The sequence below is a fragment of the Urocitellus parryii genome, chromosome 9, assembly GCF_045843805.1.
Source record: "Urocitellus parryii isolate mUroPar1 chromosome 9, mUroPar1.hap1, whole genome shotgun sequence".
Lineage (NCBI taxonomy): Eukaryota > Metazoa > Chordata > Mammalia > Rodentia > Sciuridae > Urocitellus > Urocitellus parryii.
The window spans coordinates 67696835-67720111 of NC_135539.1; the positions used below are offsets into that span (position 1 = coordinate 67696835).

At 39.6% G+C, this 23277-nt stretch overlaps 2 protein-coding genes and 1 non-coding gene across 3 annotated transcripts in view; 2 read left to right on the top strand and 1 right to left on the bottom strand.

Annotated features, from left to right (window-relative positions):
* Positions 1 to 8291, bottom strand: part of LOC113196603 (protein nucleotidyltransferase YdiU-like) — a 42982-nt gene extending 34691 nt beyond the window's left edge. Inside the window, 3 exon segments of the mRNA XM_077802467.1 lie at positions 851 to 979; positions 1601 to 1719; positions 8028 to 8291. Of these exon segments, the coding sequence (XP_077658593.1) occupies positions 851 to 979; positions 1601 to 1719; positions 8028 to 8274 (495 nt within the window). The 5' untranslated portion in view covers positions 8275 to 8291.
* Positions 8292 to 8603: 312 nt separating this feature from the next.
* Pdss1 (decaprenyl diphosphate synthase subunit 1) overlaps positions 8604 to 23277 on the top strand; it is a 34596-nt gene continuing 19922 nt past the window's right edge. Inside the window, exons 1-5 of the mRNA XM_026408592.2 lie at positions 8604 to 8798; positions 12439 to 12503; positions 12804 to 12924; positions 15253 to 15383; positions 21951 to 22092. Coding sequence (XP_026264377.2) covers positions 8670 to 8798; positions 12439 to 12503; positions 12804 to 12924; positions 15253 to 15383; positions 21951 to 22092 — 588 coding nt within the window. The 5' untranslated portion in view covers positions 8604 to 8669. The remainder of the gene's footprint in view (positions 8799 to 12438; positions 12504 to 12803; positions 12925 to 15252; positions 15384 to 21950; positions 22093 to 23277) is intronic.
* LOC113196611 (small nucleolar RNA SNORA42/SNORA80 family) lies at positions 13589 to 13723 on the top strand. Its single transcript, XR_003302572.1, has one exon. It is a non-coding gene; the product is annotated as a small nucleolar RNA SNORA42/SNORA80 family (small nucleolar RNA).

The following is a 23277-nucleotide window of genomic DNA, read 5'->3' on the forward strand; positions in this document are numbered from 1 at the left end:
CATCTACTAAAGGAAAACTTAGTTGCTTCCAAGTTTAAGCAATTATGAATAGAGCTACTATGCAATGTATGTGCATGTTTCTGTGTGGACATAAAGTTAAACGCATTTCAACTCAAATGCCAAGGAGTATAACTGCTGTATCATATGGTAGAAGTAAGTTTAGCTTTTTAAAGAAATTACTAAGCTATCTTCTAAAGTCACTGTACTATTTTGCATTCCCACAGCAATGAATGAGAGTTTCTATTGTTTCACATCCTCACTAGCATTTTTTTTCCATTCTAATATCTCTTTCTGATTTGCAATTCCCTAATGATATGACATTGAATATCTTTTTATATACTTGTTTGCTCTCTCTTTATATTCTTTGGTTATATATTCAGATTTTTCACTTCTGACATATGCATCTTTTAAAATTTTTTATTTTTCTTTATTTTTTTAACTTGTAGTTGAACACAACACCTTTATTTCACTTGTTTATTATTATTATTTTTTTATGTGGTGCTGAGGATCGAACCCAGGGTCTTGCACGTGCGAGGCGAGCGCTCTACCACTGAGCCACAACCCCAGCCCTAATTTTTTAATTTTTAATTGTGGACACAACACCTTTATTTTATTTATTTATTTTTATGTGGTGCTAAAGATCAAACCCAGTGCCTCCTATGTTCTAAGCAAGCAATCTACCACTGAGCCCAACCCCAGCCCCAACATATGCATCTTATGATGACATTCTTCTACAAACATCTTGTTGAACCCTCAATATCATAATATTAGAGAAAATAATTTAAAATAATTTATAGCATTTCAACCAAATGTTTCTATTTACATACAGGAAATGATGTTGTACTCTTACCTGGTGGCCACCATATCGGTGAGCCAATGGAACAGATCCAGATACTATCTTTCCACCACTAACAAGCTGGATAAAATCATCCGTTTCTGATACAGATACATCAAGATCCAAAATATCTTCTAGAACTTCCTGAGGCAGAGGAAAAACGTCTTCTTACAAACCTAAGTAATCTTTGAATAATTTTTAAGAGACCTAATAGAAGAAAATTACAAGAATAGACTTCTTCCAAAAATACATTACATTTTTATAAGAGATATACCAGACTTTCTATGATTATTTATGATATTTGCAGAAAATTAGTTCTATGAGATAGTTCTAAAATTTTCATGGATTTCCTGTGATGCATCAAAAAATAATATTTTTCCTAGCACGTATTCTTTCAAAGAACTAGAAAAAAGTAAATGCCCTATTTTTATATCAAATACATTTGTATCATGAGAGAACAATTTAGAATTTGTTATTAGAGATAATTTCTAAAAGTTATGTAAAATAAAAATTTAACTCATTTTCCTCTTTTCCACAAACGCATATCTTTCTTGTAAGATAACTTCAGGATGAAGCTGAATACTATGCTCCAGGAACAAGTATTGAAAAGTGAGCTCTAAGAATGATATTTTCCAGGTGTCTGAGCTTTAAATATAAAAAGTTATCAATAGATTAACAATAAAAACTCAGAACAATTTTTATACTTTGTTAGACAAATGTTTTAATGAGCTAAGTATTTGTGGTAAGAAAAAAATTAAGCCTAACCTTTGAGACTGCTGCAAGAAGTACTCTTGATTTGAAGGGAGTAGGGAAGGCAATTGAAAAAATACAGTTTTTCACTTTACGAACATAATTTTCCTGAACAGGATCAACTGGCAACACAGCTGTCAAAACAAAACAAAACCCTTTTTATTGTTCTCATTTGTTGCATACACAGCATAAATATTCTTTTGAAAAACTATGGTTCTTCAAAATGCCTACCTAAACTACTATTTTCTTCATATTTTTATTCAGAAGACTATTTTCTCATTTTCAACATTATCCAATATTCATATTATGTACAGGGCGAGCATCCCTAATCTGAAGATCCAAAATCCTAAACTTTCTGAGCACCTACATGATGCCACAAGATGATTCCAGATCTGATTTCATGTGACAGTCACAATTAAATGCAGGCACACTAAAAATATTTATAGAATTGTCTCAGACAACATGTATGAGGGCATATGAAATATAAATGAATTTTGCATTTAGATTTGGGTCCCGTCCCAAAGGTATTTCATCATGAACATGCAAACATTCCAAGAGCTGAAAAAAAAAATACAAAATCTGAACTACTCCTAGTTCCAAACATTTCAGATAAGGGATACTCAACCTATATATGGATCTGTCCAAGAAGATGGGAAGTGGAAAATGTTTAAAACAAGACACATATTCTGTCTATAAAGATTTTCATTTTGGGAGACAAGAAGGATATACAACATGTTTATAAGTAATAGAAATAAATAAAATGAAGGTGAGTGGCATTACTACATTAGTCAACTCAAAAGAACCAAAATATATTATACACTTAATCATATGAATTCTGTCCTTAGGAAACTCAAAATAATCAAAACAAACACATATATACATAAATAACTCTAAGATCAGGAAACACATGGTTTACTAAATGTACAAACTTGTTCTGGATCCCACTACAAACCCTGAAACATTTGATTCATGCCTGCTCAGAAGGATAAAAGTTTAAAATTGCTCCTAAAACCAACTGACAAACTGTTTCGTAAAGTTCATGCGATAAAGCACATGTACTACACTAAGAATCTGTGAAAGAAGAGAGTTTTGAACTTGCTTTGGATACTCAAGAATATATTTATTCTTGTTTTAGAAAAATTCTTAAATTCTTCATCTGTTTTCCTAATCCAAAGCAATTAAAACAAAAAATAGAAGAAGAGAGTTAGCATGTTAATAAAGTCATAAGGAAAGTGGGTACAGCTCAGTGGTACATTACTTGTCTAGCATGTAGTAGGCCCTGGATTCAATCTCCAGTACCACAATGAAATCAATCAGTCAATCAATCAATTAATCAATCAGACTAAGGGGCACAAAAATCAATGTTTCCAGATAGAGCTTATAGTCAAAATGTGTCACCAAATTATTTAATAAACAAATAGGAATCTAATAAAAATTCTAGTAGGAGTTTTTTTTTTAAAAAAAAAAAAAGCAGATAAATTGCAAACCTGGAAAAAGAAACAGGAGAGATGTTTTTAAGTAAGAGAAATTAATTTGCTTATCATATTAAATATTCTAGGGCTGGGGCCATAGCTCAGTAGTAGAGTGCTTGCCTCGCACGTGTGGGTTCAATCCTCAGCACCACATAGAAATAAATAAATAAAGGTATTGTGTCCATCTACAACTAAAAAAAATTTTCAAAAATTCTAAAAGTACTTTTGTCTAAAAAATAAAAACAAAAATCAATGGAACTGAAATTAAAAGCACAAAAACAACCCAAAGTTATAACCGAATTTCCTGTATAAAGAAAATGTTATAATAGAATTTCCTATATAGAAATTTTTTAAAAAGTGAATAGAATAAAAAAGGATTTCCTATATAGAGAAAATGATATTTCAAATCAGTAGAGAAGAGTGGTATAAGAACAATTTGCTCAACTGTTTGGAATAACTCCAATTTATTCCATCCAAGCCTAGCTTAAGTACATGCTGCTTGTAACAACAATAAGAGTAATAATGTTTCTGTCTTACAGGAGCAATAAAGTCAGGAAAATAGGGCCCAGAGTTAGTTCTTTATATTTTTTCTTTAAGTACATGTTGACTCATGGGGGAACACATGGGTAGTCAACCAAAAAATAGTTGATTTGGAGATGAGATGTAGCTCAATCCCCAACATGCACAATAAAAACAGATAATCTCAGAAAACCTGACAATCAAGAGTAGAAAATTCAACAGTCTATTTTCTTCTTTCAGAAGAGCCTGAGTGTAAATTGACTAAATTATATAATTAATGCACTCTCCTTTATGATGCATTAACATATTAATAAAGCATGAACAACATAGAATGATTTTTTAGCAGTTATGATATGTACCAAATAGAGCACATTTTGACAAGGTGACCACTGGCCTCAGAACAGTGAAGTCTGATCTTGAAAGACCCTAGCCCAGTTAGTCCAGTTACCTAAGGCCAAGATATGAAATCAAGATACCGGGTTTGTCATAAACAGGCTCAGGCGCTGGATGTGCGGATGTGCTTTCCATATAACCGGTTGAGAAAGGACAGAGCACCCACATCCTGAGGCATGAATGAATAAACAGGAACAGATAAGCAGGAACAGAAAGAATAGAATGCAGACCTGTGGTTTTTGGAATGCAGATCTGTACCCCTTAGGTGGCCTTATATGCTAGATTTAAACAAACCAATAAGAAACCTGTTGCTTCCCGCGCGCGCGAAACCTGTCCCAAACCCTATAAAAATCTCTGTATCCCCAAGAAACAATCTATAAAAACCTTTAAAACAGACCAGATAAGAAAAATCTCTCCAGGTTTTGAACTTCCATTTAATTATGACTCCTATCAGTGGCACCTTAGATTTCCCATGAGTGGACCAGATATTCTCACATAGGGTCTCAGTGTGACTGACTTTACTGCATTTAGGTGGGGTAATCCTTACAGTGAAGAGAAAAAATGAGGAAATTTCCCCAAAGCAAAAAACGCTCTGGCAGCTGCTGGGAATTCCTCAGTTTTCCCTTGCACTTACAGGATTGATTAGCTTCTCTAGTTTGGTTTGACCTTAGGCACTAGGCATATCTCTTAACCTTCCAGTAAAGTCAGTTTTTAATTTGCCTTAGGTCTTAAAGGGGGAAGGGGTGGAGACAGACAGGACAACAGAAACAAAAACATAAAACACAGAATTTGCAGCGCGGCCACAGAATTTGCAGCGCGTCGTGGATTGCTACTAAAGGCTCAGGCGGATCTCGGATCCGTCAGCTACAAAATACTTTACCAAATACTTCACCAAATACTTTACTACAGGCAATCCACTCAGAACCCAGAAAGGGGCTGGGGACGTCTCCCGACCATGGGGGATGGACCCGGAGGGTTATTGGTGGCTGGATCTACTTGTTCTTCTTCTTCCTCCGAGGAAACCTGGATGGAATCAGGAGCCGGTATGGGTTGGGGCTGATAGGGTAGGGGTGGGGCTTTGGAAGGAGATCGTGGAGCAGGCTTAGGCGGAGAGAAAGGGGCGACCCAAAGGGGGGGTCAGAGGCCAAATTTTCCCAGGTAACGATGTAGGGTCAGAGTGTCCCTGAGGACCTTGGATGAAAACCTGGGACTTCACCTGTAATATAAGATCAGGTTAAATGTACCTTCCTTTGGCCAACCCACATTGAGTGTTGGCCATTCTGCAGTACAAAGCGTTACCCATTTTTTCTTCTTGACTTCTACTGAAAGGTTATCTGCCCGATTCTGGACGTCTCGCCAATGATCGAGGGTGAGACTCAAAGGGGTCGTGATTGATTGCCCCATGCTAGTTTTAGATGAGGAGATAGAATACAGAGACAGAAACAATAACACAACAATCACAATAATACTACAATCAGACCGAATAGAAAGAGCGCTGCCAGATCAGATGGCTTCGGTGCTGCCCCACGGTTGCCTACAAATACAGATGGCTTCGGTGCTGCCCCACCGTTGCCTACAGATACAGATGGCTTCGGTGCTGCCCCACCGTTGCCTACAGATACAGATGGCTTCGGTGCTGCCCCACCGTTGCCTACAGGTACAGATGGCTTCGGTACTGCCCCACCGTTGCCTACAAAAATCCCTGGGACGTCTCCCGGGGTGGCAGGGGAGAAGTCTGAGTTCGTCAACTCCTTCTCAAGCTGCCCAGAATACAGAGCGACTACCCGTAATCATACAGATGCAGCACATAGAAACAAAGTATCAGCCAAGAGTTACAAACATTACAGACATAGAAGTGACACCCAGACAACACGACAAACACGACATGAGCTGGCCAGCTTACCTCCCAGTGATGCTGGTGGTCCTCGGGCAGGGATCCGGACGGGGTGGGGGAGGGGTATCTCGGTGGGACCTCCAATGAAAAGCACCCCGTTTATGAAAGACCCCCGTATCCCTGTCCAAGGAGAATCACACGAAACACTGGCTGCAAAAGCACGAGGTGGTTTATTGGGACACAGGCGCCTGCAGGTGCCAGTTCACCAAAGCTCCGGCTGAGGTTCTACTGGGCACCCGCAGGCGCCTGTGTCCCAATAAACCACCTCGTGCTTTTGCAGCCAGTGTTTCGTGTGATTCTCCTTGGACAGGGAAACGGGGGTCTTTCATAAACGGGGTGCTTTTCAATCTCTCACTCTGTGACACTTAAATGGAGTAATCTGTCATACTAAAAATCTCAGAGAAGGGCTGGGAATGGTACAGCACTTGCCTACCATGCAGAGGCTCTGGGTTTAGACCTGGCACAGAGGAAAACAATCTGCTAATCTTTCAGTGTAACTGTTTGAACTTTTTCTCTCAATAAATACTCTTGCTAGAATCATGTTGATAGTCCATTGATCTTTTATCTAATAACATCTGGAAGAGATATTTTATGCAGTACTATATATCAAAACATCGTAACAGCTGGGCAACGTGGTACCTGCCTATAATCCCAGCAGCTTGGGATGCTAAGGCAGGAGGATCTCAAAGTCAGCCTCAGCAATTTAGTGACGCATGAAGCAACTCAGGGAGACCCTGTCTCTAAACAAAATACAAGAGAGGGCTGGGAATGTGGCTCAGTGATTAAGTCTCCCTGAGTTCAATCCCTGGTACCAAACCAAACCAAACAACAAAAAAAATGGTAACACACAGTATTATGTTTATAATCCCTTCTTTGTATAAAACCTCCCTTAGGTAATGTTTTGAACAGTGCCATTAATATGGCAAGAAAATGTCTTGAAGTGTAGCCAACGCTCCAACGTTGAAATGACAACTTTGAAAATATTTCCAATGACCCACTTCATCCATTTTTATCCATAAGTACTGGTAGTTTCATTTGCCTCAGTTAAAAAAAAAAAAAAACAACGAAATTATTTCTAGACTCTGAACAAGATAAGTCTGTTCTTTAGCAGTTACCTACCTGCACAGCTCAGTTTTTGACCACCTAAACTGATGGTTGGCTTAGTTGGGCCAAAAGAACTACCAGAACTACCTTTGAATTCTACATGTCCTATTCGTGGATGGTTGTTCCTCAAGAGTTGAGCCATACAATAATGTTGGAAGCCTTAATGAATTATAACTGTTTTCCTTACTTAGCCTTGCCGTATCACAACATCTTAATAGCAGGATTTATAATCTGGCCAAGCAATCTCTAAATGCAAATGGCCTGGCAGAATTGTGGAGTACTATACTTGCCAACAGTGGTTTAATTTCTCTGCAACTTTCCTTATCTGTAAAAAAGGGCAAATGATAGTATATTAATAAAGGATTTCTAAGTACAATAAAAGTATGTAAGACTACACTTGACTTTGGCAAATTATGCCTGTTGGATGTTTAACATAAACCTAATCTCCATCAAGATAAACCATATGTGCATATTAACAATTTTTACTTGTAAAGCACTTTACATGGTTTTATATATTATTCTTCAAGACTGGGGGGAAAATGAGACAAAATTGGTTTATTTTGATAAGTTCTTTTCTATAATATTTTTACTCAGTATTTTTTTTAACTTTTTAAGATAAATATAAAATTAATGTGCTCAGCTCTAGGGCTACCTCATTCTTTAATGCAAGTGTTTTTCAGAATAAGAAAAAAAAATTCATATCAGAGAGTTGCAATCATCTATTTTACTGGTCTATTTCTTCCCAACAGTGAACTTTCTGAGGAAAGCGTTTCTTTTCAGTATCCCGGATGCTTACACTTTCTCTTTTGACTCTGTGTATGAATGTTTAATCGTATCAGATTTCTGTTATTAACATGCTGTCTCAACACCAGAACAGATGTGACAATAGAGCTAAGGAAAGAAGATCTTTAGTGCACCAGTCCTGTGCATTCTCAGTACTTCCTGAGCTGGATACAAGTAAATTTTGACATTACCAAATATGTTTTAAAAGTATGCAGCCTCAGTACCCCCAAGCGCGGGACTCGATATATCCAGATGTGAGCAAGATGTCAAACTATACCTATTAGGTTTTCAGAGGAGAGAGTCCAAAAGTCGAGAGAGAGGGCCAATTTAGTTTCTCTTTCACAGTAGCTCTGAACGTGGTTGGACTTGTTACTGGAAAGTGGCAGAAGGTGGACACTTCCTTCTGCGGCAGATTGTAAAAGACAGCCCACGACAGCGTGGCAGGTCACCCTCAAGAGAAGCAGAAGGGGGAACTGTGGTCTCCGGGTTAGGCCACAGAACCAGAACCCTGTGCTCTGAATCATTTCTGCCAAAATACGCAGAGCGAGACTTTCGTGGCTGCCGAGTCCGGCGCACTGTGCTATTTCTTGCCAACAGCTGGGCCACCAAAGGTACACTTTGGAGTGACCGGCCGTCCCCCGAGCGACTCCGGGGAAGGGGTGGGGACAGAGCGTTCATCCCGCAGGAGGCCAGGTTTGGTGGCCCCAGGGCTGGCCGCCGCCTCCCCGGGACACCGGGCGTTCCCCGCGGGCTGCCGGGCCGCCGACAGCCGGAAAAACGAGCCCGGGAGGAGCGGGAGGCGGAGGCCGGGCGGGGCCCAAGCGCTTCCTGTACCAGGTTTCCGGCTCCGGGTCCCCGGAGGAGGGCCGCGGGGCCAGAGGCGGAGCTGCCGCCCGGCCGCGACTTTCAGACTCGGACCATGGCCTCACGCTGGTGGCGGTGGCGGCGCGGCTGCTCCTGGAGACCGGCGACGCGGAGCCCTGGGCCCGGTTCCCCCGGCCATGCGGGGCCGCCCGGGCTGCGCGCCGCTTCCGACGCCCTCGCGCAGGTGAGGACGGGAGGCGCGTGTCCCGATCGGGCGCAGAGGTCACGGCGCCAATGACAGCGGCGCTGCGGAATGAATGGGAGCGAGGAGCACGTGCGCCGAGGCCGGGGGCCCGGGGTCGTCCAAGGGTGGGACACCGGGGTAGCGGGCGTCCCTGGTGGGACCGAGCTGCGCGTTCTCCTGAGGTAGGGGTGTCCCGAGACCCGGGAGCTGTGACAACCGGTTGGTGGGGGAGTGGGGATCAAGTTGTGAGGAGCCTGGCCCCCCCGGGAGACTCAGGAGCGATCAAATTGTCTCGTGGTGTGGACGAAGAGGAAATTCCTGGAGGACATTGCCCTTAATCCCTTTGCACCTTAGAACCGGCTCCAAGAGGACAGACCTTTTTAAAGCAAAAGGGATTCCTATCTCATTCTCCAAGATAGAGGATCAAATTGACCTAGGAGTAGTTGCATGGAAAGGGTCTTAGGGAGCAGGCAGGTTTGATGCTCTCTGGGCCTGGACTTAAGTGGTTCCATACGTAAGGGCTTCGCAGTAAGGGCTTTCAGGAAGCGCATATCTGCATGGAGCTAGAAGGACTTCAGAAGGAGGGAGAACTTGGAGTCTTTGAAATCTCATGGCAGCTTCTTGAAGTAAAGCCAGAGTCTCAGCAATAAGATGATTCCTTGAGGGTGTCTCCTGCTCCCTTGGGTCCAATTTCTTTTTTCATGTATTTAGTCAGTTTAGGAGTTATAAACCTGTTCTAATGGCTCTGTCAATCACTTTGTAGTGACCCATTCTCAGGGTGCCACCACTTAGGCCCATACTGTAAGCATATCTAGGCACTGACTCGTTTTTAGAGACTTCTCCAGTCACCCAGTAACTGTGTTCACCTTGCATCTGCAAAGTCCCCACCACTTTTTTTTTTTTTTTAAGAGAGAGAAGGGAGAAAGAGAGCGTTTTTTAGTATTTATTTTTCAGTTTTCGGTGGACACAACATCCATATTTTTTTATTTTTATGTGGTGCTGAAGATTAAACCCAGCGCCCCGCGCATGCCAAGTGAGCGCATTACCGCTTGAGCCACATCCCCAGTCCCCCCACCACTTTTTATTTGAATTTAGGATTCAGTTTGTATTCACATTTCGTACATTTCATTTATCCATGTACTCATCAAACACCATTTATTTACTAGCATGAAATATGTAGCATTCACAAATGTCTACTTTGTACCAAAGTGGATGCATATCACACATTATCTAAAAATGTTTGGAAAAGGAAGGCAACTGGGCTTGAACACAACCTAGACAGTTAAAAAAGGAATACTAAATATGGGGTGTAGAAAATGGGAGAAGACTCTTAGGGGAAGGTAAGTGCTGTCTTAGTTGGACTTCAGATTTTTCTAGCTCTGAAGACCATGACCTTATTTGAAGATAGATGTATACACCATGTAATGCCACTAGACAGGATCTCACTAAGTTGCTGAGGCCAACCCTGAATTTGATCTCCTTGCCTCAGCCTTCTGAATAGCTGGGATTGTAGACATGTGCCACCATGCCTGGCTAATACTTCTTTCTTTGAAGTTTACCTTTTAAGTTTACCATTTGCTCCATGGCTTCCATATTTACCTCCTAGGCCACAAGGAGGGACAGTGCTGATGATGCCAACCTAAGTATTTCTGGTTCATGTGAAAATAATATTTCTCACTATAAATTAACAGATTAGCATTCAGGTGTCTACTTCAGGCATGTGTACTTTGGTTATTTCAAGTCTTTCAGGGCCTAATGGACCTCAGGGACAGAGCAACAATAATTAAGCCACATTTGGCTTTTCAACACAGTGCTGTTACTTCTTAATGTTTGTATATTCTCCTTACTCTCCACAAGTATTATTAACAAATCTTGCAATGGGATACAAGCCAGTGTGCATTTGAGCATGCCAAATCACTTGTCAATGTGTCTTTGATTCTCATCAATCATTTTCTCTTATTTTAAAATGTGAATTCATGAGAGTAAAGGTTGACTTTCAGGGAGAGTAAGTGATTGAGAGGGAATGGAAAAGAATCGTCATTAGTACTAGCAGTGTGCTTCAGCAGTAGTTTTGCAGCTTCCTTTTAATACCTTATTGCTCTTCTGAGAACTTTAAATCTCCCTTTGGAAAATATTGCTGTACGGTACTCCTAAAGTAGAACACAGCTTGATGGAATAAATGCAGTATTAAACGTTTCTTGTGGAGCTAGGGATGTAGCTCAGTGGTAGAGGGCTTGCTTAGCATACACGAGGCCCTGGGTTTCATCCCAGTATCATAAAACATTTAAAAATAAATATGTTGTGTACTAGATTCTGAGCTAAGTGCTATACATACACTGTACTCTCTAATCTCAGCATCTCTCCATGGGTAGTTTTTAATTAGAAAAGTGTCACAAAGTAGCATGGCCAGGAAATTTGGGATCAAGCTCTGTCCCCCAAACACTATGCTATTAACAACTGTTAGGAATTAACTATAATTTTAATCCTTAACCCTGAGTTAGTCTCAAATTGAATAGTTGGTCCTCCTCCTCTTCTTTTTTTCTTTTGGGTACTGAACATTGAACCCAGGTTTTTTTTTCCCCCCTCTAAAAAAATTCCCAGTTCTTTTTATGTTTTGAAACAGGTTCTCACTAAGTAACCGAGACTGACCTCAAACTTTTAATACTCTTGCCTCAGCCTCCTGAGTTGCTGGGATTACAAGTGTGTACCACCTAGCCCATCCTCCTCTTTAAGAAGTTCTATTTATAAGTATCATAATAAAGTAATTGAAGTTGTATGAATTAATTACCCAGGAAGACTGAACAAAATAAGTTGAGTAAAGGTCTTGCTAAGTTGTCCACATTGACCTCGAACTTAAAATCTTCCTACCTTAGCCTCCTGCTGGGATTACTGGCATTTGCCTTCACACACAGCAAATGAGTAATTTTTAAAGTGCTAAAATCCCTGAATTCAAGACTAAAAACTCCATATCCTTAAGTCCCTCGTGCTTATCACAATATTTCTAGCCTATAACAGTAGTGCTCAGTAATTATTAGAAGTAATATTTGTTACTACCTCTTAATTTTTTTAGATCTCTGATTAAGTTAATACTGAATGTGCTGCTTGAGGTGATTGTTAACTCCACCACCACAGAACTATATCTGCAACTCATTTTTTTTAACATTATTTATCCAGAAGCATCATTTTCAAAATATATTATAACTTAAAATAGGCAATTTGTATAAATGTAAATACCTTCCTTAATATTGAAATCTTTCACCTTTTTGCCATCTCAGGTGATGCTTTTTGGGACCTTTAAGAATTTAAAGTACTGCTTTTGTAATAAGGAAAGGAAACTTTTAAAATTGTCCTTTTTCTAAAGTTTCCATTTACCTATAAATGGATGATTAAAAGATATAGATTGGGGCTGGGGTTATGGTTTAGTGGTAGAGCACCTGTCTAGCATGTGTTAGGCTCTGGGTTTGAATCTCAGCACTACATATAAATAAATAAAATAAAGGTCCATTGGCAAATAGAAATTTTTAAAAAAGATATAGATTATATTTATTATGAATTATTGGGGGACGGTTATTATCCAGTGCTATAAACAAGTTTTTCAGGATATGATTTTTACAAGTTTCTTGTCACTTTTATTTTCTAGATGCCGTGTTTTAATCTTCTGAAGAGTTTAACATCTGCCTTTCCAAGTGTATATACTATGTCACGGTAAGTTTATAATTTGTATTGAACTACTAAAAATACTATGTTGCCATTAAATTTCTGTACTTAATTATGGTTGACTAAGACAACAAATTTAATGATAGTTAAGTACTTTACATGATTTCTGCTTTTCAAAAAATAGAAATATAATAAAATTTGAACTCAACCTAGAACACAATGAATATAGCTTAGTTATTCTTTGATATTGTCAGTTCTCATGGTCCTGTTTATAAAAATGATCTATTGCCAGACATGCATATAATACTTAGTTTGAAGTGAAGTTGTGTGCATTTTTCCTTTTCCCAGGTTTCATCACATGACACCAGCAGTGAGCTGTTGTAGTAAAACACAGAGTGGTGAGAAATACACTGATCCCTTTAAACTTGGTTGGAGGGACTTGAAAGGTCTGTATGAGGACATTAGAAAGGTAAGTTTTTTTGATTATGCTATGAAGTATGTTTTAGTTTACTGGAACTTAGTAGTTTTACAATTTTGAAAACAGAGCAGGTCTTCATATATGTATGATGCCATTGCAAACTTTTTACTTGCATACATCAGGCTTCAAATATTACTTGAGCAAAAACCATATTGCAACCCAGTTCTGGGCAATATGGAGGATGCAGGGGCTGGGGATGTGGCTCAAGCGGTAGCGCACTCTCCTGGCATGCGTGGGGCGCTGGGTTCGATCCTCAGCACCACATAAAAATAAAATAAAGATGTTGTATCCATCGAAAACTAAAAAAATAAATATAAAAAAATTCTCTCTCTCTCTCTCTCTCTCTCTCTCTCTCTCTCTCTCAAAAAAAATATGGAGGGTGCAATACATGTTATTGTTCAGAAAGGCATTATTGCAGAGTTCAGAGTTTAGAAACTAAAAAAAAAAAAATGGTACAGGGAGCATAAAGTTGTGTAGTGAATTATCTAACCTTTCCTTTTCATATCTATCACCTCTCAGTGATTCCTATGACTATCTTTCCTAATTCTGAATATCATCATTAACTACCCTAAATATTGCTTTCTTCATTTAACTCTTTTTCCTATAAACTTTTCATGGATCCTGACCTCAGGTGAATTCTAAGATTCTGTCCAGTGCATGGATTTTAATTTATGGTAGGCCTGTCCTTCTGGGCCTCTCATAGTGTCCCATGCCAGAGTAAACCATGGCCCAAACCATTGCCTGGCCTCTGTGTCCATAGGCTGCTGGCACTGAAGTGGGTCAGACAATAGGAAAATAAAATAAATTAAATGCTGCTGAGAAATCTTCACATGCCCCTTGTCAGCTTCCTGGCCCAAAGTTCTCCACTTTTCCTTCAAACTTCCAACCATAGGTTCTCACAGTCTTCCAGCAGCTATCCCTTTTTTTCCCCTTGCAGTGCTGGAATTTAAAAAAAAAAAAAAAAAAAAAGTATCCATGACTGAGTCTAACTTAACATTTTTTAAACTCTTCTTTTCGCTCACAAACTGTTTTGTCTCCTTGTGTCCCTGGTCACTGATAATACCACCTAGGAACGTAGGAAAGATTCTCAAGTTGTTCCTTTTCTTCCCCCACTTGCCCTTTTAGTTTGTCTCTTACCTTCAGTCCCCACTGCCTTAGGTCAGCTCACCCCTATATCTCATGTCCTTTCTTGCTGTGTTTTCCCTATCTCAGCCTGAGCCAGAGGCTCCCCGTGTTTTTCCCAGGGTGATCTTGCTTACCTTGATGACGGCACTCATCACATTGTAAGGTGTTGATGACTATTACTGGTTTACTTCTCTCCATCTAGAACCTGGGTTCCTTGTTGGCAAGGCTGTCTTGCTTATCTTTGTGACCTCTGCCTTTATTACAGTGTTTGGCACTGAATCAGTAATCTAATGAATTAGTGACAGGCCTACAGTATTGCCTTCCCCTGGGTCCACTGTTTCCAAGAGATAAGCTCTGATTCAGTCTAGTGCACCCTTGAGCAGGACAGATACACACCCATGGAAGACCTGTAAGGCCTTCTCTCCTCTTTACAAATCAAAACCCTACTAGTCCTAATCCAAGTCAAAGCTTACCTCCTCCATGAAATATTTGAGTTTTCAACCCTCATTAATCTCTTTTTCTCTGAACTTTTAATGTATTTCATGCACAGCATTGCTGAGGTTACTTCTGTGTTGTCTATTACATGGTTCATATTTTTTAAATGTCTCCCTAACACAATGTTAAGCTGCTTGTAGTTAGGCAAACTATGCCTAATACTTCCTTTATGAACCTTTGAAATATCTTCTGCTAAATATAGGCCCAACCAGACTTACTGACCTCTGCTTCTTCTTGCCCATCATCTTGTCTGTTTTCCTTTTCTTGATATGCAGCATCCGCATGCCCCTTACCTGCTTCATAGGCTCCCACACCCCCCTGACATTCTCTTCTTCCTCCATCTTCCAAGCTACCTACCAGCCCCTGTTTCTTTCTCTGTCCACCTGTTACTAGCCCAAAGTTCCTGGGCCACTCAGTGCTCCCTCTAATCTGCTGCTGCATCCTGGTATCTGATATTATCCCTGAGGCAGTTAGCAGTGCAGGAGACCACTTGGGGCTGAGCCAGGCATCGTTTGTGTTCTGGCCCACAGCTCATCCAGGTTTGTGTCCATACAGTGTCAAAGACTTGTCCAGCTGAGTGTTCACTTTCTTAATTGAAGGAGACATACTGAAATTGAACCAAAGTTTTGTAAAAATAGATCCTGTTGACTTTGTTGTACAATTAAAATGTCTTATTGATGCAAAGAATCTTTATTTCAGGAACTGCTCATATCTACAACAGAACTTAAGGAAATGTCTGAGTACTACTTTGATGGAAAAGGAAAAGCCTTTCGACCAATTATTGTGGTGCTAATGGCCCGAGCGTGTAATAGTCATTATAATAACTCCCGGTGAGTTCCATACTTTCGCACCCTATCATTGTGTTATATTTGGGATTTTTCATTCCCCAGGTTACCATTTTGTTCGCATTTTAAAAGTAACATATATCTAGCTAGATGTGGTAGTGCACACATATAATCCCAGTGACTTGGGAGGCTAAAGTGGGAAGATTGCAAGTGCAAGGTCAGCCTTAGCAATTTAGCAAGGCCCTAAACAGCTTAGCAAGACTCTGTCTTGAGATAAAAAGGGGCCGGGGATATAGTTTAGTGGTAAAGCACCCCTGTGTTCAATCCCCAGTACCACAAACAAAAGCATATATCTAAGAATTTGTTCTGTTATGTATAGATTCTGACTTTGAATCACTGATGTCACTCTGGACATCTTCCTTTTGCAGACTTCTTCATGTCCTTTGAAGAATAACTTAAAGTTACAAATAAAAATCCAAAACCATATTTGTTTTTCTCACTGGGAAGTAAAGAATACCGGGATGTGTATTTAATCATTATACATGTGGATGGTTAGTCCAAAGGTTGATTGTTCTGAAGTTGAGCAGGCCATTATTATGGGCAGTGGATGCACACACCCAGGGTTGCTGCTTCCTGTAACTTTTTAAATCGTGCAGAAGAGAAATCTTCAAAGAAGACGTATTGATTTATTTTCAAATAGCTGCACCATTTTAACATTACAGGAAATCTTAAAAGGAAAAACCATTTCCCCATTGCTTTGTGCAGCCCTGTTGCTCATTCTGCTTCCCTTTCTTCTTGCATTCAGTTATTCGATATATATAATTTTGTGTTCTGCTCTGCTTTCTTGCCATTGTTTTTAAACTCTTTACCTTATTGCTGAAGTATCTTCATGTAACCGATCAATGGCAATTCCAGTAGACCATAATGTACTGATAAGCATCCCTAGAGTTGAACAGTTACTTCTAAGGAATTCCTAAGAGTTGTCAGCACTAACTTTAATGCTGATGCTGTAAGTATGAGCACCAGATGTTTCTTAGCAAATGCAGGTGCCACCTCTGCCTGCAGTCTTGTGTCCTACAGCCATGCCTCTTTATGTCCAGCACAATCACAGTGCTCAGAATCACCTTAAGATTTTAAAAGAGATTTTAAGATTTTAAAATCTTAAGATTTTCAAAGAGCTCACAAAGTATTTTGAGCATGCAGTAAAACCTTTTAGCTGTTATCTAGACCACTTTGACTTTACCTAGAAGGCAGAACAGCAGAAATGATCCCCTTGAACCAAACTTAAAACACATCTCATGTGGTTTTAGAGCAAAGTTTCTCAGCCCCATGACATCCTGGGGCCAATCATTCTTTGTTGGTGGGAAGAGATTTAGACTGTCTGGTGCATTATAGGATGTTTAACACTATCCCTAGTCTGTACCTACTAAAGGCCCCCCAGTTGATAGTAACCAAAAATGTCTTTAGCATTGCCAAATGTCCCATGGAGTGCAAAAATCCCCCCTGGTTGAGAACCACTAGTCTAGGGAAAGTATATTTATATTTTAAATTCTCAGACTAATATATAATACATAGGCAATGTCTAGCATGGGGACAAGTCACAATCCCAGCCTGCATTTGGGTGATCTAGTACTCTGCTAGTATTACTCTCCAAGTTGCAACTTCTTGAGAATACTTCTTTCCCAGAGACTTTTCTGAATTGGGCCCTTAATGAACTAAATATGTGGCTATTGTTTCTATGCCACTTGAAGAAAAAACGGGCAGCAACATCTGAAGAGCTGGGCCATTTGTGATTTTACTTGCTCATAAAGGTCCAGAACAGCATAGAAAAACAACATTTTAAGATTCAGGAGCGGGGGCTGGTGTTGTGGCTCAGCGGTAGAGTGCTCGCCTGGAGTGTGCAAGGCCCTGGGTTCTATTCTCAGCACCACATAAAAATAAATAAATAAAAATAAAGGCATTATGTACAACTAAAAGAAATTTAAAAAAAAAAAAAAGGTTTAGGAGCAGGACCATACACTGCCTCCATTTTAGCCAGTGCCACCAGAGTATCCTTTCATCCCAGTGACACTCTGTGTATTCTTGTGCCTCACATGCTTGCTTCTTGGTGATGGCACAATGGAGAGAGACCCTCTTTATCATTTGACAGTCAAAGTTTAACAGCTGTTTATGAACCTTATCAGACATCTTATTTCTAAAGTGTGTATTAAATCACTTAGTAACATGGTGAGGATTTTAGAAGACAGAACAGGAATCTTAAGAAGTAGTGAAGGAAGGGAAAACCACCTATTGATTTTTCTGCCTTTATTAAGCTTTTCAGCTATCTATTAAATGTTCTCTGCTGGATGACTTAACTGGGAAAATTTTAAACCTGAGGTCTATAGGAGTTGTGGGGGTCGGTGAACCCTTGAAATTGTGTACGATTTATTTATTTATTTATCTATCTATTTATTTTGGTTCTGAGGATTGGACCAAGGGCGCTTAACCATTGAACCATACCCTCAGCCCTTTTATATATTTTATTTAGAGACAGGATCTTGCTGAGTTGCTTAGGGCCTCACTAAGTTACTGAGGCTGGCTTTGAACTCACTGTCCTCTTGCCTCAGCCTCCCAAGCTGATTACAGGCATGTGCCACCATGCCCAGCTAAAATTTTTTGTGTATTTGCATTTATCTGGGGAAGGGTATCCATGGCTTACTGTATACTCTTGAAGGATAATATGGCCCTGAAAAGATTAAGATCCAGTTTTTTTCTCCCTATATCCTGATAATCACCATACATAGGAAGGTAAAGTGGGAATACAGACTCAGGTTTCAAATGTCCAATAAATAGAGATGCGGTAGATTCTAATATGTTCCTCCTCTATTGCCCTTCACTGAAATGCTCTTTGACCCAGTTGTTACACCAGGTGCTGTTAATGCCTATTTGCCTTCATTTCTCAGCCTTGTCAAGAAGTGCTATTGTCCTTTCTGGAGGCAGCTCATGTCTAGGGATTGATAGATAAAGGACCATTCCAGTTGCAGAGCTCCTTCTGGGCTAAGTCTGTTGGGTCTGCCTTGCCTTCCTGTTCTGCCCTCCTTCCCCTGGGTGTTGATCCCAAAGGCTCTTCTAGTAAACATCCAGTTCATTAACTTGTTTGCTTTTTTGGCGGTACTGGGGACCAAATCCAGGACATCACACATGCTAGGCAATTGCTCTACCTCTGAGCTATATCCCCAGCCTACATCCTGTAAATTAGGCTCCATCTCAGAATGCGTCCCAGATAATTTAACTTGTAATAGAATTCAACACAACCTAAACCAACACTTAGGTCAGCACTTAGGTTTTCAAAGAATTTTGAGCTTTATCGGGGATTGGGCAACATACTGAGACCCCTACCTCAAAAAAAAAAAAAAAGATGTGGGAGGGGCTTTATATTAAATACATTTTTCTAAAATTGCTCTGCTGTATTTATAGCACAATATGGTGTCTACATCTTTCTCCCAAACCTCTCCTGGTAGCCTTGTTGAAGTGACCTACTACCATCATTGGCACCATCCATTCCTGTGTGAAACTTCCAGCACTGGAAAGTAAAGGCCACTGTTAATGATGAGGAATACCTGGGGAAAAGTATGGGTTTGACCAAGGATAACAGCCCACAAGTGTGAGCTCACAGGCATCCCTCCTACATCCTGTGCCACCCCTTAGATTATGGGCACTGTGATGTTGGTGCCAATAACATCCCCCCACACACACACTTTAGGTTTGCTTGTAATTTAAGACTTCACATTATATAATAGTATGAATGGGGAGTGGTTTTAGTCATACCTATCTGGTCACTGTGGTACATTCCTGTAGTCCCTGCCACTCCAGAGGCTGAAGCAAGAGGACTGTTTGAGCCCAGCAGTTCTAGGTCAGCATCGTAGTAAGATGCTGGGCAACATAGTGAGATTGTGTATCTCACAAATAATTAAATAAAAGTAAAGTCACATGTAAGCTGGATAAAGGGTGTGAGGAGGGTCATTATAGTCATCCATCTTTTGTATGTTTGAAATTCTTCATTTAGAAAATTATTTTAATCTAATGAAGGGGAAAAGCATTCCGAGGGGCTTGCTCAATCATAGCACACAGGACAAAGCCAGCTTTCAAAACTAAGGGCTTCTTTTTCTCATGATACCTTGCCTGTCACCTCTCCAGGGAGCTGGGAAAGTGTGGCAGTTATTTCACAGTAGGAAGTAGGAATGGTGCCCAGCTTTTCAAAGGCATGACTCGGTTTGGCACTTCAAAGATTTCATCTTAAAGATAGTGTGAGCTTTTTCTGTAATCTGTAAATTTCAGTCATCTGTCCCCATAGGATGCTGCATTAAGGATAAGCAGTGGCAGTATTTTGCAATTACAAGCTGGCACACATTAAAGCCTAATTGTGTAGGAAAAAAATACATCAGACTCATAAAGCATCTAAAATCTGGTGTAGAGGCTATGTCGAAGTGCCAAATAGCCTTCTAAGCAAGAATTCTGATTTCATTAGTCAGTAATTAAGCCATGCAAAATGACATTTTTGTATGCATAGCCAGTCTGGAATTTCAGAATATTAATAAGTCTTTGTTTTAATATCTTCAAATGACAAAACAAAACAAGCTAGCCTCTGAATGAGCCCTTCCATTTCATTGTAACCTCCCAGCGGGAGCCCTGTCGGCTGATAGAACTTGTGATAATGGAAGTGGTGCCCAACTTAGGAATGCTGAGAAAAGCTAGAGGCCTTGACAGTTTCTTTAAGGTAAGTTCCATCCTTAGTTGATAAGAAAAGTATATTTTATTAGACTGAAACCTAGTTGAGAAAATATTCTTTTAAAATAGCCTTATATTTAAAACCAACTATAAGAGTCTATCTTTCCCTGTGCTTTCAAGTCAAAGAAGACAAGGCCTAGTGACTTTACCTGAAAAACAGCATAGGTTCCTAATATGAAGTCTGAGTGTCTCACTGAGGAATTTAGTGCAAGCTCCTGAAAGCCATCTGAACCTCTGTTTTCTCATTTACCAAAGTAGTTTATTGTTGCAGTGCTGGAGGATCGTACCTAGGGTCTCGAACAGGCATTACTGAGCCACACCCCCTAGCCCAATGAAGTAGCTTTATATGATGATTTGTCTCCATCCTCTGTTGCTTTTTTTATTCTTAGTTGTTGATGGACACAATACCTTTAATTTATTTATTTTTTATGTGGTGCTGAGATTTGAACCCAGTGCTCACATGTGCTAGGCAAGCGCTCTACCACTGAGCTATAGCCCTATCCCTTCGTTGCTTTTTTTGTTTTACTTTTTCCATCTTGGAAGAATCTGTCATGATCTGGAAGTATTAAGTGTTGTGTTGTGGCTTGTGAAATATTAATAAATGATGAGCATCATGTAAAATTGATTTTCAAGCTGAAAGCATTTGAAAGGTTGTGAGGCTTAGTTCTAAGGCCTCGGGTAAGAGAACCCAGCAAGGAGTCATCTTAAAATTCTATTTAAAGAAAGAGCAGAAGATAGTCACATGCTTTCTTAGTGTCTATTGTTGATTCCTGCATCTTTTCTGTAATTACACTGCATTTTTAATTATATTCTGCAAGATATAAAGAATGAGCACTCTCTTATACAGATGTTCAGATTAAATTTTTAAATAAAAGGGTCATTTCAGTAGGACACTCCATTTCCTTCCCTCATTAGATATAACCTAGCTGCGCATGGTCGAGAATGCCTGTAATCCCACTAACTTAAGGAGACTTTGTCTCAAAATAAAAAATCAAAATAGGGCTATAGCTCAATGGTAAACACTGTAGGTTCAATCCCCAGCACCTCCCCACCCACAAGGTCGAGTAAACAGAATGAGTGAAACGTGGTTAGTGTGTGTTTAAGTCAGGCATATGTATGAGACTGAAAATGAGTTAGCTATTTCTTTAGTTTGATTTTTTTTTTTTTTTAATGCCCATAGATGGAGATAGTGAGCCAGGCACAGTAGCACATGCCTATAGTCCCAGCTGCTCTAGAGGCTGAGGCGAGGCTGAGGCAGGAGAAGCACTACAGCCTAGGCCTGGGCTCCTAGCAAGACAAAAGTGCTAAAAATTCATATTTAATGAATTAGAAGACAATCTAAAACATTCTATCTTGGTTATTGATGTTGTCATACTGACCATTTAATTTAAGACTATTAAGAGCTTTAAACATAGTGACAGTTGATTCTTTAAGACACTTTAAAAATATTTCTTATGTTTTTTCACCTTGCAACCCTGAAATTTAATTGTAACCTAAGTATAACTTGGACAACTGACCAAGTCCACTGCTAAAGGACTTAAAGATGATTGTTCACCCCAGTGGCCAGACTTTTGAGATGTTTATCCTTTTTTTATTAACTATGCAAATTCTACTCCTTAATGTAGAGTCCATAAATTAGAGTCTTGGCAGGATCTTTTGTGCATTTTTAAAATGTTCTCCAAGTGATGGAAATGGCTCTGTAGGGAAGCCATCATTTTTATACAGTTTCTCTTAGAGAAATAAAATTCTTTGTCCTAGATCCGATGTCCAGTTTTCACAAGATGATTGCTGAGAAGGTTCTAGGCGGCGCCTCTGTTAAAAAAAGCATTGCTTTCTGTTAACTAGAGATATGCAAGCCAGCCAGCGCTCCATAGCCTTAATTGCAGAAATGATCCACACTGCTAGTCTGGTTCACGATGACGTTATTGATGATGCAAGTTCTCGAAGAGGAAAACACACAGTTAATAAGATCTGGGGTGAAAAGAAGGTATGGCTTTTAAAATTCCTTCTTACCAAATCACGTGCTTTTTGGATTAGATTTGTTTTTCAGATATGTCTCTAATTCCAAAGTAAAACATGCTTGTTCAAATACGGTCTTAAAAATTTCAAAAAAGTATTCATGTCACTTTTGTATATAGATACTTCATAAACAAGAGAAAATGCCATAGAAAATAAACTTAGTATTTCTGGTTCCTCACCATTTCATATAGCATTTCTTTTGGTTGTAAGGAAAGGGATATTCATGGGTTTCCAAAAAGTGAATTTCATAACGAATCATACTTTTTTTTTAATATTTATTTTTTAGTTGTAGTTGGACACAATACCTTAATTTTATTTATTTTTATGTAGTGCTGAGGATCGAACCCGGGGCCTCGCATCTGCTAGGCACATGCTCTACCGCTGAGCCACAAGCCCAGCCCAGGAATCATACATTTTACTTTTGGATTCAAATTACTCAGACTCTGTCCAATTCTTTAAACATTTATTGATTGACTACTGTATACAAGAGTGTTAAGGCAAATAAATAAAACTAAAAAAGAAAAAAAAATCTTAGATACTATTCTACCATAAAAATCTTAATCTTTTTAAATACAGTCAATACAATAGGGTTTGGTTCATATGAGTATGTATTTTTAAAATGTAATTCCATATTAGTTTATTAGCACATTAGGGACTTCAGTTTGAGGATATATAAATTATAGGTTGAACAATGGGAATAAAGTTTTAAAAAGGAACAAATAAGGATGCACAGGCCTTTTAAATTAAAAGGTTTTTATCCTGTTGACTGAAGTCTAAACATGAGAATGCTGGCAAAAAGAAGATGGAGTTTTGTTTTGGAGAGGACACGGGTAACTTCATGACTCATTCCTGCCATCAGCTGTGTCTGTTTTCAGGCAGGGCCAGTCCTGAGCCTTATTTGTTTGGAGCTGTTGGGCAGGGAAGGACCATCAAGGGAACAAATTATGGTCTTCTCCTTGTGTGGCTGCCACTGCTGATGGGGGCTTCTGAGTGCAGGTAAAAGGAGGTGTTTCCTGCCATCCTCTGCCTCTCTCTGCTACTAGAGGGGCCTGCTCAGCAGGAGTCTGCCTGCTAGTCAACTTTTTCCTGCTTCTGAGCCACATGACTGTATTATTGCTACAAGAATCCATTCACCTGAGCCGTTGTTACCCCT